Source organism: Sus scrofa, chromosome 7 (genome assembly GCF_000003025.6).
Source record: "Sus scrofa isolate TJ Tabasco breed Duroc chromosome 7, Sscrofa11.1, whole genome shotgun sequence".
NCBI lineage: Eukaryota > Metazoa > Chordata > Mammalia > Artiodactyla > Suidae > Sus > Sus scrofa.
Window position 1 is genome coordinate 60,631,123 of NC_010449.5, and position 20,789 is coordinate 60,651,911.

The 20,789-nt window shown below is 43.4% G+C and overlaps 1 protein-coding gene across 8 annotated transcripts in view; it reads right to left on the bottom strand.

Moving 5' to 3' along the window:
• The window catches only part of BBS4 (Bardet-Biedl syndrome 4), a 61,447-nt gene continuing 41,448 nt past the window's right edge, over window positions 791-20,789 (bottom strand). For 6 of the 8 annotated variants that reach the window (XM_021098194.1, XM_021098191.1, XM_021098195.1 and 3 more), the window contains 13 exons: window positions 18,363-18,426; window positions 17,120-17,231; window positions 15,556-15,628; window positions 12,332-12,385; window positions 9,242-9,369; window positions 8,050-8,104; window positions 7,050-7,118; window positions 6,060-6,212; window positions 5,796-5,967; window positions 3,869-3,938; window positions 3,157-3,298; window positions 2,301-2,502; window positions 791-1,794 (listed from right to left, as the gene is read on the bottom strand). In XM_021098194.1, coding sequence (XP_020953853.1) covers window positions 1,679-1,794; window positions 2,301-2,502; window positions 3,157-3,298; window positions 3,869-3,938; window positions 5,796-5,967; window positions 6,060-6,212; window positions 7,050-7,118; window positions 8,050-8,104; window positions 9,242-9,312 — 1,050 coding nt within the window. In that variant the 5' untranslated portion in view covers window positions 9,313-9,369; window positions 12,332-12,385; window positions 15,556-15,628; window positions 17,120-17,231; window positions 18,363-18,426 and the 3' untranslated portion in view covers window positions 791-1,678. 8 annotated transcript variants of the gene reach the window in all.

Sequence of the window (20,789 nt, forward strand, 5' to 3'; positions counted from 1 at the left end):
GGTTTTCTGGGTTTGCTTCCCATCTTCTTCCTAGCTTTCCTTGGGTGACTACTTTTAAATCTATGGTTTCAGCTATCACCCAGATCCAAATTACTCCTGAATCTCTAAATCCAGCTATTTACACATCTAATGCATAGCTTCATTTGGATGTCTCAAAGATAAACCTGTCTACAACTAGACCCCAGTCCCCCAGGGTTCCTCTTCTCTCACTTATGTTCCTTTCCCAGCAACAGGTTCCCATCCAATGGTCCGTTCTTATCGGCCACATCCAGTCAGTCCCCAGGTTCTGTCGATTTTACCTCCTAAATCTCTCTCCCACCTCCCTCCTCTGCTCCTCTCTCGCCAAGGCCTTTTCAGTCACAGGCACAGTAGACTCCACACTGGTATGGAAGTGAGCTTTCTCAGTTGCTCCACTTCTGCCACATACCAGCTGCATGGGCAAGAGTACCTTGCTTCTGACACCTTGCTCTTTATTTCTGAGATATGAGACCTCAAGAGTTTTCTGCCCAGTTAGCTGCTGCTTCAGTGTCAAAACAGACCCAGTCATAATATAAAGAATTCCAAACACAGTTTTTGGTATGGCAGTAGGTTAGTCCTCCCCTTTCGAGTTATGGTGATTAAAGGGCACTTTATGTGCAAAATGGCAACTAGCCTCCAGCAAGCTGCTGGCCTCCCATCCCTCAGGGCTGCAGCAGGGGCTGTGCCCACACCAAGTGGGAAGTTGGCCTTGAGGTTCCTCCTCCAGTTTCAAACTAGGCTTGGAAGTAGGTAAGGGAAGACTGTGGTCATAGGTTCTTTCAAAAAGCTTTTATTGTGATCCCTTATGTTTATACCTGAATAACAACTTTCCCCAAAGGGGATGACACATGATCTTTATTCTGAAAAGGATATATAATGTATTGGTAGCATCTGGTCAGTGGTATCACAGATTGTCTTAAATAAAAATAACTCAGTTAAGAAGTTTTGTTTTTTTTGTTCTGTTTTGTTTTTGGGTTTTTTTTTAATCTTTGGTGCTGACACCCAGTCAGCCCTTGGTCTCTACTTCTCATCATACTGACATGATCTGGCTCTGCACTGTGAACCTGCTCAAGAACGAGACATAGGGATATTGTTTTGGATTCCTTGAGTGAATGCAGCTGGGACACTCAATAGGCTGGACTTTAATCAAAAGAGCTTTTTTTCATCATTTTTTTCTTTTAAATTTAGACTATTGGAGCCGAATTATTAATCCAAGATTTGTATTTGCCTGGGTGGCTGGTATACCCCACAGCCCTAGGGTCACCTCAGCTAAGCCAAGGCTTCGTCATGACAGGACTACTGAGCAGAGGTCTGTCTCACACTTTCCTCCTACTAAGGAAGGGATCAGTCAGCCAGGAGATTAAATCCTTTTCAAAGCAAACAATATCCCATGCCCGGGCTCGCTCTGGGAACTACATACACAGAGCCATAAGCCTTGTTCTCAATTCTTAAAAAACCTGTCTGGGCTTTCTTCTCTCCCCTTCCTGGCTGACGGAGCAGTGGGGGCTGTGCAGGCTCCTCATGGTCGTCATAACACGTTCTGGGTTCTAATTCGTGGTTCCCCGGGGAACATGCTAGCCTCCTCGCTGCCTGTGTCACTGACCTTCCCTACCTAACCTGGTACATCCTCGCTAAAGAAACTCCCAACTCTGGGGTCATCCTACACCTGTTTTTCTCTTATTTGTGCTGATGCTCCAGTTGGCTGTGCTTCCACAGTGGGCTCTGGCTCCAGAGGAAGAGATGGTGGCTTTGTGGGCTGGGGTGTTCCTCCGGCACCTAGGAGCAAAGCAAAAAGCGTCAATTGTCAGTTCTCTGGTTGCAGAAGAAATCATTATTCTCACTGTTAAGTTCCTTTCTGGGGCTAATGGGGCTGTGGTGTGGCTTTGCAGCTCTGAAGGAAGACCATGACTAAATAAAACAAGTAGTTTGCCTTCAATGACCATATCGATCTTTAGTTACCTGCACCATGCTGACTTATGACCAGGCAGTGAGAATCAAAGCAAGACCACGTAATGAAAGGTACAGTTATTTCTAAGCTTGAATATTGTAAAGATCCAGTGTATGGACCAGCCAACTAAGCCTGCCAATAGCTGTTACCTCTTATGACAACTGCCTTAGGGAAACAAGTGACAATTTGGCCACCCTCAGGCTTTTTCCCCCTTCTAGGCAGCACGACGTAGGATGTGTTCTGAGTCTGAAAAGCACGTGCCTCACTCAAAGTTAATCTCTCTGCAGGCACCTGGGGGTTGTACTCAGAGGTCTTCATACGTGTAGCTTCCTACCTGAGGGGAGCTTCCTGTATGTGGCTGCTGAAGACATTGCCTGTCCTAGGGCCTGATTAGAGCCCAGAGGCTGCTGGACACTGGTGGTTTTGCTGGTAGAAGGAGTCCGGTGCTTTGACTTGGGATCTTTAACTGGTTTAGTCCATACCAGTGCCTCGCCAGCCTGAAGAGCAGCTCCCAGCTTCTGGGCCATCTCCACCATCTTAGGCCCACATGGGAAGGAAGAAGAGAATCACGAGTATGACACGCCTCAGCCGAGGCTTCCTCAGGCCAGCGGGGGTTAGCTGACATGGTGTCTGCCGTACTATTTAGCATTTGAGGGAGGAAGTACTTACTACAAAGAAATCATTTTCAAGCATCAGAGAACATACTGCCCTGAGTGGATGGCAAGGGACTCCTTAAAGGCTCTCAAAACCTAACAATCCAAGTTTGGCACATTACTGGGCTAAATTCTTGCCTGTCCTATCTGAGGAGAAGTGGGAAGAAGCTACAAAAGGACACAGACCTCAACTCAAATGCACTGTATTACAGTGACAGATAACTCTTAAATTTCCTCTTATTAATTATTTCAGTAAAGTTTTTTCTCACAAACTGTTCTTTTTCCTTTTTTTTTTTTTGGCCGCACCTGCAGCAGGCCAGGGATCAAACCTCCACCACTGCAGCACTGCTGCAGTACCAATGCCGGCTCCTGAATCCACTGCTCAAGGTGTTCTTAACTGAAGAATTCATGCCACTAGGAATATCAGAGCCAAATCAGGCATGAGCCTACAAATCCTTATCTTTGGGTTATTTGGGCTTGATTCAAAAGTCTCCAGACAGATTACTTCCGACTTCCAGGAGCTAAGACAAGACATACCTCCGGATCAAACTCCAGAGAGCTACTGTCCTTGAGTAGGTTGACTTTCTTCTCCATCTCCTGATACTGGGCCAGGGCACCCCTCTTCTCGCCCTGGTTGTACAGCAGCACAGCATAGTTGAGGTTTACTAAAGGGTTACACCTGTTCAAACGGACAGATAGTATGGAGCTGGGGCTCTGTGACAGATGGCATTTAAAGCTTCATCTCACTACAAACAACAAAACTGGCTAAGTGGAGATAGCTCCATTCCACAGCAAGGTGGGGAACACACATGTGTGGACCTATGAAGAAGAATCCAGGAATTAACTACCCCACCAGCAAAGTACTGGGACTTAGTCTGACATCTCAGTCCCCAGGAGAGACCAAAAGGGTTTCCTTGCTGCCTAAGAGATGCCACTGGAATAAATCACAGGAGAGTCAAGTTAATTTGAAACTGAGCTGAGGGTCCCACGGGCTATTCCAGCAAGCCCACTGCCAGCTCTCACTTTCCCTGGCCTCCTTACTACTTAAGGCTGGAATCATTTTCTCAGAGAAGGTGTTAGGTCCCGTTGAGCCACTGCCTGCTCAGGAACCGTCCTTCCACCCTTAAGCCTGCTGTGTACAAAGGCATGGAGAGCAGGCAGCTGACCCGGGCAACCCACAGGCCATGGCGCCACCTTGTGGATCTGCAGAGTCCAGCCCTCCCAACACATTCCCGATGCGGCAGCTTACTTATCCAGGCGCACTGCTTCTGCATAGGCTCTCTTGGCATTCTCTAGATCCTCCAGGTTGGTCAGAGCCACTGCAACAAAGAAAGTGAGTGCTGTGGGTGAAGAGCCTGGCATAGGAAACAGGCAGTGCCTCAAGACTGCAGTTCGTTCAGCCCCCACACACAACCCCTCCTGTGCCCTCTCAGCCCCTGGCACAGCCATTCAGCTTGGATTCCTGGTGTCATCTTCAACAGACCCCTCCATAGTTAATTAGGTGCCAAGTTCCAAGAATCCCATTTTTTATAGCTTCTTTGGTGACACTGCCCTTGTTTGGTCATGTCAAGCTTCCCATTTTGTTCCCCAGGCGCACCATCCCCCCCACCTCCATCTACTTGCCACAGTGCTGCCAGGTATCTCACTGACTTCCAGACAAACCTGAAGCATCACTTTTCTACTCAAGAATCCTCACTGTTCTCTACCACCCACTACTATAATCTTTAAGCTTCTCTTTAGCAACAGAACACTCTCCCTTCTTTTATCAATATTTTCTGCAAAGCTCGATCTATAAAAACAAAAACAGCTGCTCTGGAAGCCCTGCCCACTCCACCTCCCCAACAACCACACATCTACTTCTACCAGACACACGAGAGCTAGGAATACACTTGGGAAAACAAAGCCTCTCAGATCAAGTCTGCAGCCCCTGTGCTCTACTCAGGCCCTCCTCCACACTGACCCCAGACTCCTTTCCTGACTCACCCCCACTGCGTTCTGCATCACTGCTGCCCACTAGCTGCTGGGTACCCGCCGGTGTAGGGCTGATACCTTCACTTGGGCTCCTCGGCCATTCTGTGCTATTGAATTCCAGCTTCTCCTTCAAAACCCAGTGTGAGGACCATCTCTACTTCAAGAAGTCAGAAGTGCTCCTTATGCCCTACAATACAGCCATCTCCTACCTCCCCCGACAACTGGGCTACCTGTGTATTCAGGCAGCCCTCAAATGACCACCACTCTATTTGCTACTGCATCTTATGTTATAAATCAGAAGCCCCCCACCCCCCACCGCCAGAGACGACCAAGAAACCCCCCTGCAGACTACTGTCAATGAGAACATGGAAACTGCTTTTAGGTATACATTTAGTAAGTTTAGTATAATAAGAAATATCCCCCAGAAAGAATATTTAGTCAGCACTTTTACAACAAAACATTAATAATAGATTATATAATAACAACAAAACCAACAGTTACCATTCACTGATAATTTAATCATGTAGTCCTCTCATTAACCCTATGATGAGAGGCTAGTTAGTAGCTGAGGCAGGATACTACCTAGAGCCCAAGATCTTAATACTTGATAATAACTGGAGGTTAGTCTCTCCCTCCCTCTCTCCTCTCTCTCTCACTCACGCTCTCTCCCTGTGTGTGTGTGTGTGTGTGTGTGTGTAGATATATATATATATATGAATGAATTGTCAAGCCAAGGGGAAACCACTGTTAAAAGATGAGCTAGAGGGAGTTCCCATCGTGGCACAGTGGAAATGAATCTGACTAGGACCCCTGAGGTTGTGGGTTCATTCCCTGGCCTCGCTCAGTGGGTTAAGGATCTGGAGTTGCTGTGGCTGTGGTGTAGGCCAGCAGCTGTAGCTCTGATTAGATCCCTAGCCTGGGAACCTCCATATGCCGCAGGTGGAGACCTAAAAAGACAAAAAAAAAAGATGAACCTGATTTAACCTATTGATCTCTGAGTGAAATTCCCTCACGTTAGAAGCAAAAAGGCACTGTGTCATCTTTTTCTTTCACGTTTCTCCAAGCTCTAGGGTAGTAATCCAACTCCTAAGGGGTCTGCAAGGGGATGGCTTCTATGGGACATTTAACGACCAGCCTCCTATGATTCTAATTCATTTTTCCCTCGCTACAGACTGCAGAGGGTTCTCCATATAAATGTCTCTTACCAGCCAAGAGCATGTACAGCTCCCCCATCTTTGGCTGGAAGTTGATGGCTGCACTGAGGAAATGGAAAGCTGAGGCATACTGCTGCATAGTCAAGTGTACGAGGCCCAAATTATACAGAATCTTCCAATCGAAGGGTGCCAAGTAGTTGGCTCGTTTCAGGCAGCTGATAGCCTGGAGGAGAGAGGGAGCACTCGGTGAGCAGTGGGGGCAAGTGCAGCAGGCCCAGTAACTCTCAACACAAACCAGGAAAATGAGACACTCACTGCCACGTATTTCTTCTTGCCAAAGAAACACATTCCGATGTTATTCCAGAGGGGAGGACTTTCTGGAACAGCACAAGCTACAACTCTGTATTTGGTGAGGGCAACCTCAAAGTCCCCATGGGTCTGCATCATGCTGCCTGCTGCCAAGATGGCCTGAAAACATGGGATGTGGAAAATTGGTAATTCAGTTATTGCCAAAAGGCCATCACAGTAACAGCCTTCCTGAGTCTAGATACTCAGCATTGGTGGGACTGAAAAGCTTCCAGAGACCTATATAACCTCATATCCAAGCTACTGGGACAAATGCTCATGAGGAGATCTGACACCCCACACTGTAGCTCTCTCTTCAGAGTATCGGGGCCCTTTAAGTAAAAGCTGCCTTTAACCCGTTCCCTGTAGCCCCTACTTGGTACACCAAGGGCTCCACACAACTCAGATGCACCTGTCTTTGGCCCCTGGACAGAGGGTGAGCCAGCTTGAGGCTTCCTCAGTCCAGCTTTTCAGGTCTCTAAGGAGGGGGGGGTCAAGGTGTGGTGCTGCCTACATCAGGCTAATGACTTCCAAGCAAGACTGAGTCTGTACCCGTAACAAACCCCTGTTTTGCTGCACCTCCTTCAGTGATACTCATCCACATGATGATCTTCCCATCCCCAAAGTTCTATCTGGACAAGAGCTGTAACCTCAGATTCATCAGGAATCTGGAAGTCATTCCACCAGGTTTATTCTTGATAGTAGTAGTAGAGGCTTCACTAATTTCCTAAGTGACACAAACAACTTTACCAGCACTATAGTTGTGCTTTCTGTTTAAGTTATAGTTGTGTTCTTTTAGAAGATAAGCAGCAGAGCACCAATACTTCACAATATTTTCAAATAAAATATATATTCTATAAGTTTTCTAAGAAAAAGGTACTTTCTCAAGTATTAAAAATGCCTTCTAGGGCCAGATCACCTCTAAGAATAATGGGACCATCTGTGTAAAGGCTGCAATACCTTGTAGTTGGTAGGGTCATAAGTCAGTGCATTTCCAAGATGTTCAAATGCCTTCTGGTAAATGCCAAGCTTGGAAAAAAGCAAACCAGAGAATTACCTCAAGGGAGATAGCAGTTAAGAAGACTGGCCAACCACACCCTCACAGACACACCTTGCTTTTTTGAGTTCTTCTGACAAAGAGCTACAGATACCAGATTTTTAAAAAAGAAAACCAAGACTCCCACGTGAGTGTTTTCCCTCCTATCTTGATCTGTCCCCTAATAGGATCAAAGTTTCTATCCTGCCAGGAACCATCTCTGCCACACTAGTGCTGTAACACACTAATGCCTCTTGGCAGGAAACAGACTGATTAGCTTCATCTCCCATGGGGCCCATGTCCCAACCCAAGGCCCAGGAAGGCCCAGGGTTAAGGTCCTTTGAGAGAAAACTGAAGCAGACAAAAAGGCCACCACAGAGGCAGATCTGGAGGCAAGAACAGCTGGGCAGAGAAATGGGCAGTGAATGGGGTGCGGCCGGGAGAAGCCCCTCAGGGATCCCTGGGTCCCAGGGCCTTGAGCCAATAAAAGAAAGTGATGGAGCTAGAAGAAGCCCACTCCCACTCAGGAATGTGGAGAGAGAGGAGACTTTATTCTATAGGGCCTGGCTGGGAGGAAGGAACAACAGAAATGACCTATGCCTCAAAGCCCTGGTAGCACCAGTTTCTCCTCCCACAACAAAATGCCAGCCTCTCTGACCACATAGTTATTTCTCATGTATGAAGTTCTTTCCTTGGTTGGATAAAAATTACATTTGCACTAGGCTCAAATACATTTATTTGTTTCTCATTCGAGTGCTGAAAATTAATTCCTTTAACAAAGACTATCAAATGCGGACTGTAAAGTTCACGTGCTTTATAGGACCTTTAGTAAACTGTGTAAACCAAAAATGAAGGAAAACTACAACTCACACAAACCCAAAAGCATTTTTAACATCAACGCATGGATGAGTAAAGAATTCTCACCTGTAGATAGAGTAATCCTAAAGTTGTAAGAAGTTCTGTATTTTCTGGAGAGAACCTGGAACACAGATCAACACAGAGGCTCAGAGGGAAACAAGACATGTATGGGCGACACCGAGATACATGCATAGGAACTTGCCCTTGTTCACCACCCTCTGAGACACTACTGTCCCTCCCACTTCCTGTGCGAACCCTTGAAGGGATTTGGAAATTTCCTTCAAAAGTAGTCACCGCAACCCTGGCTATAGGGTGGGCTGCTGGGCAAGAAAGAAATGGGACTTAGAACCCAGAATCCTTTCTCAGGAAATTTTCTTAGTGCCAAAGTCCTCAGAAGGAACCTACAGAATGTTATGTGTCACCATCTTGATGACACCAATAGAATTAAAGAATGATGCCTCATAAACCAACTCAGTCTAGAACACGCACAGTTTTAGCCACTTCCCTCTTGTGAGATTTCTTTTTTTTTTTTTTTTCCTGTTCTCACTGTACTCAAAATGCCAGCCAATATAATTTCCCGTGTAATTTAGGATCCCAAGGCCCCTAATGCTCTGTTCTCCACATTTAACAAAAAGCCATACGCAGGAACCAAACCAAAGAAGGAAGACACATACCATTTCTAGGAAAGAATCAGCCATTGGCTTTGGGGAGTAAACACTAGCTCAAAAAGATATCTGCCTTTCCAATTTCTCACTGACTTTTGTCTTTGTCACAAAATGAAAGCAACACTGAGCTGAGATGATCTAACTGCAGGATCATCCAATAATTTCAACAGTGAAAATGGCAAAAGGCGAGGAACAATGTCTCCTGTTTCTAAGGAACAACGTAGGACGCTGGTTACCTACGGGGAGACCAGAACCACAGGGGCCAAAGCTCCAGCTTGCGGAGGCCTGAGGTGGCCAGACACAGCTTATTCAGTTCAACTGAGAAAACAACAACCTAAGGAATGGTGGATTAACATGGAAGAAACCTGGATCCCTGACTGACCTTGTGCAGCAGGGCTGCCCAGCTAAGATGATAAACAGAAGTCTTCCTTATTGAAGCCACTGGGAGCCCTAAACCTTAGCTTAGTTAACATTTACTCTAACTCATACAACTAGTCATCAGTCACACATGTTCCCTCTTAAGCTTGGGAGTTCATTCTGCTCCCATTTTTGTTTTAGTTTCTCGTTGCTCTAAAGGAAACAGATATACTTACTCTACTGCTTTCTTGTAGATTTCGATGGCCTTGTCCAAGTCTCCCTCCAGCAAGTGGATCTTGCCCAGCATTATGTAAGTGAGATCATGCCTGTTAAGATGTAGGGCATTGTGCAACTGGTCCTGTGCCTAACAAGATTGACAGAGTAAAGAGAACCAAGTCACTACCTTGGAAGGACAGTGACATTGTACAGCTAATGTAAAGACAGAACTCCTACTGCACTAATGTAGGAACATCACGTTTCAGCAAATACCCCACTACCCAAAAAACCAAAACATCCTCAAGTTGCACTTGCTTACAGAATAGCTGGCAACATGGTGTGTACGCCTCTAGAGCCACTTGGGGATTTTGTTTTGTTTTGTTTTAATGGCCACACCTGCGACATATGGCTGTTCCCAGGCTAGGGGGGTGAATCAGAGCTGCAGCTGCCAGTTGATACCACAGCCACACAACGCCAAATCCGAGCTGTGTCTGCAACCTACACCACAACTCACAGCAACGCCCGATGCTTGACACACTGAGCCACAATGAGAACTCCCACTTGGGGGTTTTGTACAAGATAATTAACCTTTCTGTTTTCTGTTTCTTGTACTTATACCCATGACTCATTCATGGTACATGGAGAATACTGCTCCAGCTGCACACTGACCAATGGCACACCTCGTCCCAAGGTGGACCTCATTTTCCTCAGCAATATTTTAATGAATGAATGAATTATTCTCATTTATTCACTCAACATGTATTCATCAAGTGCCTGTTGTTCTAGGTACTACAGATACTGGAACTAACAAAGCAAACTCCTTGCTTTGGAAGAGCCTACATCCTTGTAGTTGATGAAAAGGGATTCATTTAGTCCTTCACTGATCAACAAGTATTTATATAAATGCCTCGTATGGTGTTTGCTTAGCCTGTTAGCTTTATGGTAAAATCTAAATAGAATTCTCTTTCTCTTTGGTACAGGCCTGATCAAAAATCAATCCTACCTCTCCCTTGGCTCACAGCAATACTGTGAATAGATATGTACTTGCTTGAAATATCCTCTCAAGAGAAAAAGCTTTCAAACAAGTATATAATACTGTAGATCTAGATCTGCCCAGAAAAACCTAATGGACACACTAAATATATAATTTTATTTTATTGTCTTTTTGCTATTTCTTTGGGCCGCTCCCACGGCATATGGAGATTCCCAGGCTAGAGATCGAATCGGAGCTGTAGCCCCCGGCCTACGCCAGAGCCACAGCAATGCGGGATCTGAGCCACGTCTGCAACCTACACCACAGCTCACTGCAACACTGGATCATTAACCCACTGAGCAAGGGCAGGGACCGAACCAGCAACCTCATGGTTCCTAGTCAGATTCGTCAACCACTGCGTCACAACGGGAACTCCTTATTTATATAGATAATAGACATTATTTTTTTTACATATCTCACAGGAGAAAAAGTTAATTCTCATTCCTCAGCTGCTGATGTACAGATTTTATTTTCATGCCCCTGAAAGATTAATTAGGTTGTCTCAGTTTACAAACTGATACAAATTAAACATTGTTAAATGGGTATCAACTAATTCTGAGTTTCAATTCTGTCAGCATTGGAGAAAGGAGAATAAAACTTCCCAATCACTCAGAAGGAGCTTTATGAGGAAATTCTACCCAACCCCCTTATCATGACCTTTTAGAGCTCTCAGTAAACTGGTCTATCCCACAATTAATACACATTCTTCCCTTTGAGTACCAATGTAAGCCGAAATATTTTATCTGATCCAAGAGCCTTAGGCACTACAGCCTAATCACAATGAAATATAAAATCCCACATGGAGGAGTTCCCATCGTGGTAAAGCGGAAACGAATCTGACTAGCATTCATGAGGACACAGGTTTGATTCCTGGCCTCACTCAGTGGGTTAAGGATCCAGGATTGCTGTGGCTGTGGCGTAGGAGAGCAGCTACAGCTCCAATTCGACCCCTAGCCTAGGAACCTCAATATGCTGCGGATTTGGCCCTAAAAAGACAAAAAAAAAAAAAAAAAAAAAAAAACCCACATGGAAAATCACCTTAAAAAAAACAAACAAAAAACCTGAAAATTCTCAGAAATCAAATCTACTTAAAATTAAATATTCATTTCCAATGACCTTAAAAACTAAACTCAGTTGCCATTGGAGCATAAGTTTGCTCACATGTTCATAATGACACTTTTAAGACTTACAGGTCAACTTTTTTTTTTTTTTTTTTTTTTTTTTTTTTTTGCTTTTTATGGCCACACCTGCAGCACATGGAGGTTCCCAGGCTAGGGATCCAATCGGAGCTGCAGCTGCCAGCCTACACCACAGCCACGGCAACGGAGGATCTGAGCTGCGTTTGCAACCTACACCACAGCTCACGGCAACACGGTTGCGAACCCGCAACTTCATGGTTCCTAGTCGGATTTGTTTCCACTACACCACGACAGGAACTCCTGGGTCCACTTTTTGATATCTAAGTTTTATTGAACATTTGTGTTTCTATTCTGGAAAATTAAATGGGGGGGCGGGGAGGGATGGAAAATAAGAAGAGGAAAGCAACTAGATTGCCATTCCTTTATAATATTTCTAGAATTTGTCATTTTCTTGTTAAAAGCAGAAAAAAAAAAATGGGTGAATAGAAATAAGAATAGGAGTTCCCGTCGTGGCGTAGTGGTTGACGAATCTGACTAGGAACCATGAGGTTGCGGGTTCTGTCCCTGCCCTTGCTTAACGCTGGGTTAATGATCCAGCGTTTCCATGAGCTGTGGTGTAGGTCACAGACGTGGCTCGGATCCCGCATTGCTGTGGCTCTGGCGTAGGCTGGGGGCTACAGCTCCGATTTGACCCCTAGCCTGGGAACCTCCATATGCTGCGGGAGCGGCCCAAAGAAATAGCAAAAAGACAAAAAAAAAAAAAGAAATGAGAATAAAAATGGCAATAAATGTATACGGTACTTTCGATTTTTACTTCTAAAAATCTCTGCAAGCAGTAGGAATAAGACAAAATAAGCAATGGTACCTCTGTAACCAGTGTACCCTCCATGAAATGCCCAGCCAAATGCTCAACCACCACTGACATCTCTATACATTACCTTGTCAAATTGTTTCAGATAAATGTAGCAAACTCCCAGGTTATGACAGATCTCCTACATACAAAAGAAAGGAAAACAACTTGAGTGTAAATTCCACACTAACTATTAGAGTGAAAAACAGGCATCTAGAGGTTATTGTTGCTTGGCAAAATTTAAACTTTAAAACATGCACTAGGGTTAGTTTTTTACTTGACTATTTTACAGATTATAAGAGATAAAAGCAGGATAAACAGGTGATCTTCCTGGGTCTATGTAGCACCTGGGGTGCATTCCTATACCTTTTTCTCTAAGAGCTGCCCACTGTATAAACCCTTTGTGCCTTCTTAGAAGAGACTACCACAGCCTGTTCTCCAGCCCTACAAAGATACATACATAAATATGTATATGTCTATTGCAGAGTCCCTTTTCTAGGAATATAGGAATTCACTAGGTGATGTGGACTTGGAAACCGACAGCACCATCTGGAGGCCACTAGGCTGAAACACATATATGTAGTTGGAGCCAAACCACAGAAATATGCAGCACAGGTCAGCAAACTGTAGCCCATGGACCAAATGCATCCTGTGCCTTTTTTTGTAAATAAAGTCGTATTGGGACATAGCCACAATCGCTTATTATGTATTACCTATGATTCTTTCACACTAAAACTTCAGAGTTAAGTAGCTGCAATGGAGACTATTTAAAGCCACAAAGCTTTCATTTACTAACTGGCCCTTTACCAAAAAAAGGTTGCCAATCTCTGACCTACAGAAAGAAAAGAATCAAGCAGAAATGTCGAGAAGCTACCTTGATTACTGACAGCTTTCCAGTTCTGGTGCACTACTGTGGTGCAGGTTTGATTCTGGCCTGGGAACTTCCACACGCCTTGGGCTCAGCCAAAAAATAGTGCCATAAGAACTAGCTCTTTATACTAATCAATCTAATCCTTCACTCAGATATGTCTTTCCAAGAATCCTCAGATATTTTGAAAAAACCAACAGCATGAAAAAGAAGAACTAGAATAAAGAGAAAAAAGATAATCGTGGAAAGCAGAACAGAACTTCACAGGATCAGAGACATGGAGAGGCTACTGCAAGAAGAGGAGAGACAAAGTTCTTGGAAATTAAAAATATAATTACTGGAGTTCCCGTCGTGGCGCAGTGGTTGACGAATCCAACTAGGAACCATGAGGTTGCGGGTTCGGTCCCTGCCCTTGCTCAGTGGGTTGACGATCCGGCATTGCCGTGAGCTGTGGTGTGGGTTGCAGGCGCGGCTCGGGTCCCGCGTTGCTGTGGCTCTGGCATAGGCCGGTGGCCATAGCTCCGATTCGACCCCTAGCCTGGGAACCTCCATGTGCCGCGGGAGCGGCCCAAAGAAATAGCAAAAAAGACAAAAAAATATATATATATATAATTACTGAGGAATTCTCCTGTGGCACAGTGGGTTAAGGATCTGGCATTGTTACTGCAGTGACTCGGATCACTGCTATAGCACAGGTTCGATCCCTGGCCTAGGAACTTCCACGTGCCCCAAGTGTGCCCAAAATATATATATATATGTATATAATTACCTAAATAAAAAAATACTGAATGGGTAGACTAAATAGCATAATGTGAACAGAGCTAAAAACAAAAATGATCTGGAAGATAAGACTGAGGAAATGTCTCTGAATATACAGAAGAAAATATGAGAAGAAAGTTAGGAGACGAGGAGAACAGGTATAGAACATATCTAACAGAGTAGAAAACAGTCTGGCAAATGCTGCTAGTTATCTCCCTAACATCCACTCTCTCCATTTACCTTACTAACAAAACCCTAATTTTGTTTAGAGTGACAATGTGTCCAACTTTAAAACTATTTCCCAACCTTCCTTACACAAGGAGTAGTTAATATGCCTAAGTGGAAGTCTGCTGAGGATTTCTGAAAAAGCTGTACTTTCTTGATAAAGGTTGTCTTTTTCCTCTTTGTTGCTTCCTAGGATGATGATGGGATGTTATTAGAGCTGTAGTGGTCATCTTGTAACCATGAAGAAAAAGCCTCAGCCTGACAGCTTTGGAATCAATGTCAGCAACTACTAAGTTGGATTTCTTGTTTCATGAGAAAAAATAAACTCCTAATTTGTTAAGCCAATGTTTTGTCAAAATTTTAGTTACACACAATCTGATACAAAAGGACAATAGGAAGGAAAAAATTAATCAAGAAACTACCCAAAAAGCCCACAAAGGAGCTCCTACTATGGTGCAATGGGATCAACAGCATCTTGAGAGTCACTGGGACGCAGGTTCAATCCCCAGCCTGGCAAAATGGGTTAGGGATCCATTGGAGATTGGATTGCCACAGGTGGGGCTTAGGTCAAAACTGTGGCTCTGATTCCTGGCCCAGGAGCTCCATATGCAGTGACCAAAAATGCCAAAAAAGAAAACAATCTATCATTAAGGGAGTTCCTGTCGTGGCTCAGCAGTAACGAACCTGACTAGTATCCATGAGGAGGATGTAGGTTCGATCCCTGGCCTTGATCAGTGGGTTAAGGATCCGGCATCGCCATGAGCTATGGTGCAGGTCGCATATGTGGCTCAGATCCAGTGTTCCTGTGGCTGTGGTCTAGGCCAGCAGCTACAGCTCCAATTTGACCTCTGGCCTGGGAACTTCCATATGCTGTGGGTGTGGCCCTAAAAAAGAGGAAAAATTTAAAAACAAACAAACAAAAAACACACCACAAAACCTTGTAGTGCCCCGGTGCCTCAGCAGGTTAAGGACATGGTATTGTCACTGCTGTGGTGCAGGTTTGATCCCTGGCCTGGGAACTTTTGCATGCTGCGGGCTCAGCCAAAAAGGAAACAAAACAAAAAAAAAACAAAACAAAAAACCTCCCTGACGCAAAGAAAGGCAAGGGTCTTCACAGTGAAAGAGCCAACTGAGTATCCACAAACAAGAGGGGAAAAAAAGAAAGAAACACATCTAGACAACTATTACTGACATTTCAGAACTGCAAAAAGAAAATCCTCAAAGTTTCTACAGAGGAAGTAGGGTTATCAAGAAGAATCAGACTGCTAAGAGTCTGCTCATCAACAACACTGACTGCCAACAAACTAGGCAGCAATATCAGCTAAGTTATAAGGAAACATGACTTTTGATCTTATAGTTTTGGAATGCAAGAATTCAGTAATAATAACAAAAGACAGCCGTATTATAAATGGAACCATCAGCATATTACTAATAAACAAAGAACAAAGTTCTCTACTTACCCAGTCTTTCTGGTTAAGTTTAGCTGCTTCATTATATACTTCAGTAGCAGCTTTATGTTTTCCCAAAAGAAATCTGGGGAAGAAATACATATATATATACTTTTTTTTTTTTGGGGGGTTTTTTAGGGCCGCACTTGTGATGGAGGGTCCCAGGCTAGGGGTCGAATCAGATCTATAGCTGCTGGCCTACACCACAGCCACAGTAACGCCATATTCGAGCTACATCTGCCATTTACACCACAGCTCATGGCAACATCGGATCCTTAACCCACTGAGCAAGGCCAGGGATCAAACCCACAACCTCATGGTTCCTAGACGGATTCATTTCCACTGTACCACAATGGGCACTCCAAAATACATTTTCCATAACTGTTAATGCCAAGCTTTTACAAGACCAACCCCCCTAGTCCCACATTTGATTCATGTCCCAGCCAGCAGAAAATTCTAGAAGCCTCTTCCCTATCAGCTAGTTGTTCTGGTTTAGCCAGTGAGGCTACTATATACTATCAGCAGAAGCTCTCTTGGTAGGGACAGAACTGGCAGCTGTTCCAAGACCTTAGCCCAATTTTAGTGAAAGTTTTTTGTACTTTATTTTCTACAACGTATTACAAATGTAGACCATAAAAGAAATGAGCCTAGTTAATTACCATGTTAAACAAGAACTGCCACAATTTATTATCATCATCCATGATAGAGGAAGGGGCATCTCTTCTCTCCCAACATTAGTCTTTTTCCTTGTTACTGGATCATAATTCTGGAAACACAGAGGAAAACCAGCCTCCATGCAAAGACAGTGCAGGTATGAATGTCAGTGTAAGTATGGGAACCCCAGGGAACACTCTCCTACTCTAGAGTAGTAAAGCTATCAGTACTTAACAGCTTATAGAGACTTTGGAGGTTCCTTGCATCCAAGAACCCTCAGGGCATTCACTCAACAAACACTAAAAACCTACTGTGCATCTAGTATTATGTCAAGTGTTGGAAAAGTAAATGAGAAAAATTCCATGGGTTGCCAATACAATTAGGGTAATTTAGGTACAAAATGTCACCATTTAAATGAGAAACACTATCAGTGTTCTCACATAAAACTAAAATATACATATTTGAAATATTCGGATCCTTTATTATACTACTTATTGCATATTCTCAAATTTCAAAATTAATCCACACCCTTCAAAATGAATCTGGGAGTTCCTGTTGTTGCTCAGTAGTTAACAAACCCGACTAGTATCCATGAGGATGCAGGTTCAATCCCTGGCCTCGAACAGTGAGTTAAGGATCTGGCATTGCTGTGAGCTGTGATGTAGGTCGCAGACGTGGCTCAGATCCCAAGTTGCTGTGGCTATGGCGTAGGGTGGCAGCAGTAGCTCCGATTCGACCCCTAGCCTGGGAATCTCCATATGCCATAGATGCGGCCCTAAATAGACAAAAGAAAAAAAAAAGTGAATCTGTTATTCCTGTTAAGCAACCCTCCCTCAGGCTACCAGAAGCAGCCCCAACCTGAGAATGCACTTTACACTGTTCTCTGTCAGTGCCCTAGGGTGTCTAGGCTGCCAATACTCACAAAGATCTGGCCACCTGCTTGAGGTTATCAGCACACTGAGGGCTGAGAATAGCACAAGTCTGAAAGAGTTCTAGGGATTCTTGGATGTTTCCTTCCAGGCGAAATATCAATGCTGCCAAGAAATAGAAAACACAGAAAATAAAATCACGTTCTAGGAAGAATGGAGGCTGGTATCAGAAAATTGTAGGAGAGGGAGGTAGGAAATTATATCACAGTAATCCTTTGGATAACTGTGTCTTTGATACAATCAGATATGATGTCCAATGGATTGAAATAAGTAGCAAAACTGATAAGCAATCTTTTCTAATAAGGTATCATGAACCTGCCTGTTCCTCCACTCCCAGCTTCCACTACAAAGAAAATAGGGTGCCTTATAAACTATCCCACAAACTATTCACAATAAGAACATTCTTATAGCTCCCCATCACATGCTCTATTTATCATGATAATTCAGATTTCCACTTAATAGTTTTCAGAGAGTACACCAAATGGGGCAAGTGCAATCAATACCTCAAGACCAACAAGGAGATGCTGGCAAAGAATGCAATTAACATTTCAGACTTGGTTTTCCATATAGCAACCAATCAGAATCAACCATTTTCCCTAGGCCTAGGTTTTCAAAAGAATGTACATGCTCATGTACTGTGAGGCACTCTTAAGACTGGAACTTGTGACACTGGGAATAAAAGAGCATTATTTAGCCATGACATCCTAGATGTGTGAATGCAATGTGTGGTAAACAAAGCCACTCATTTATACCAAAGAGTCAAAGACAGTTACTGGAAAATCTAAGGTGCTACTTTGGGTACTACAGGGTAAACTTTCAGTCAGTGGTTCCATATTTGATTTCTGATCAATTTCACTAATTCTGTTTTACCCTATATACTTGTAGGCTTCATCCTGATTCACCTTACAAAAAATCCTCAAGCATTTCCTCATCTCTTTTAGCTTGACTGCAAGGAACCCTTCTAAAAGCCTCTTCTGAATCTGAAGCTACATCCATTCTGAAAAACACTAGCCATAAACTAGAAAAGGTGTGAAGGATGGTGGCAAATTTTTTAACAGAATTAGCCATTTCTGAGTTCAAATCCAGCACAAGAATTAGGTTCTGATTTCAAAAAATAATAATAATAATAATATTGGATAAGAGACTTGTGCAACATTTTAAGTATTTCATGACTTATTTGCCCTTTTCTCAGAATATGCATTTCTCTAGCAAGAATAGAAGAGATATATGTCCTACCTTGGACATAGATAGCATATTCACATAACCCCTGAGTCTCCTGAAGCTGTTCTTTGATAATAGCCTGGAAGACAAAGAAACAATACTGTTGAGTAGTGGTTAAATTGTCTTCAAGTATTTTTAAGGCAGACCAGACAAGGAGCATATGTAAGAAATCTACAATACTAACAATTACTAATAAAGCAGTTAATTAGGATATCTTTAAAATTTCAACTCTTATTATGATTATTTCTTCCGTAACAAGGGTCAGCAAAGTATGGCCCATAGGCCAAATCCAACCCACACAGCTTTTTCTTTTTTTTTCTTTTTTTGCTCGTTAGGGCCACACTCATGGCATAGGGAGGTACCCAGGCTAGGGATCGAAAGGAGCTACAGCTGCTGGCCTACACCACAGCCACAGCAACACCAGATCCAAACCACAGCTCTTAGCAACACCGGATCCTTAACCCTCCAAGCAAGGCCAGGGATCGAACCCACAACCTCATGGTTCCTAGTCAGATTCATTTCCGCTGCGCCACAACTGGAACTCCAACATGCCCTATTTTTGTACAGCCTTCAAGCTAAGAGGGCTTTTTATATTTTTTTGAAATTTTATTTATTTATTTATTTAGTCTTTATAGGGCTGCACCTGAGGCATATGGAAGTTCCCAGGCTAGGGGGATGAATCAGACCTGCAGCTGCTGGCCTACACCACAGCCACAGAAATGCCAGATCCAAGCCACGTCTGCAACCTATACCACAGCTCTCAGCAACACTGGATCCTTAAGCCACTGAGTGAGGACAGAGATCGAACCTGCGTCCTCATGGATACTAGTTGGGTTTGTTACTGCTGAGCCACAATGGGAACCCCAGGTTTTTATATTTTCTAAGGGTTATAAAAAGAGAGAGAAAGATTAAATATGTGAGACAGACACTGCAGCCTGCAAAGCCTAAGATATTTATCATCTGTCCCTTTACAGAAAAAGTTTGCCAACTACTATCTAGAATCTAACTAGGCAAGCTAAGAAAAATATGAAAAGATTTCCAAGCACCATTACAGATGCTATGGGCTCTCTGATGAGCAAAATATAGGCTCTATCTTTGTACCATGATGGGCTAAGACCAGGGAGCTAGAGAGCTCAGAAGACAAGTACGTGATTCTGACTTGAAGAATCAAGGAAGACTTTCCAAAGGAAAACAGATCAAATCCTGTGTTAGCAAGGGGTTGAAGTGGCCCAGAAAGTCAGAGAGAGAAGGGCTTTGAATGCCATACTAAAGAAGGTTGAGAGCAATGGGGAAAATGTTGATAAGTTTTGAGCAGGAAATAACCTGATTCTATTTGCTCTATTTTTGGAATATTGTTGAAAATAGATGGAAAGGGGGCAAGATTAAGGGTTGATATAAGAACTCTTGTGGATAATTCAAGTAAGAATGATGGATGGGTCACTTTGTTGTGCAGCAGAAATTGACAGAACATTGTAAATCAACTATAATAATAATTTAAAAAAAATAGGGATTACCTAAGGTGTGGAGGGGGGGAAATTAGACAATTTTATGAGACAGTAAGAGAAGAACTTCCAGAACTTGATGATTTCTATATTAGGGAAAGTGGGTCAGGGGATTCTGACACAGATGGCTGGGTGAATGATGGTACCTATCCCTGAGACAGGGAACAGAAGAAGGAATAGGTTTGGAAGGAAGCAAATTCAGCTATAGAAAAATTGAATTTGACAGTTCTGGGAAGCATTCACTATGAATGAGATTGGTCTGGAGATCAGGAGGAAGTATGTGGAATGAGCAGAGAAAAGGGTCAAAGACAGAGCCTAGGAAGAGCCCCAACTCTTAAGAAATAGCAAAGGACGATGAGTCAAAACAAAAACAAAAACAAAACAGAGAAACTGGTCAATAAAGGAAAACTGAAATAAGAAAAGAATAATATTAGAGAAGAAGAAAACCTTTCAAGACTCATACTGGAACTAAACTGTTAATTCACTGCATTGCCCTTGGTACAAATGTCAGGAATAAATTAAAAACCACAACCCTGGGAGTGGTTTTGTGGCACAGCGGGTTAAGAATCTGGCATTGTCACTGCAGCAGCCTGGGTTACTGCTATGGTGTAGATTTTATCTGGCCTGGGAAACTCCATATCACATGGGCATGGCCAAAAATAAAAAAATAAAAATAAAAACCATAACCTTAAAAGCATTACGAAGCTCTGAATGCCAAAAAACAAAAGGGCTAGTACCAAGGATATATTTTGCCTGATACTATTCTTTACCAGCAAGTATATAACTTATATAGTATGTAAACAAAGATACAGTTTAGAGGAGTTACTGTTGTGGCTCAGTGGAAATCAATCTGACTAGCATCCATGAGGATGCAGGTTTCATCCCTGGCCTCAATAAGTGGGTTAAGGATCTGGCATTGCCGGGAGCTGTGGTGTAGGTC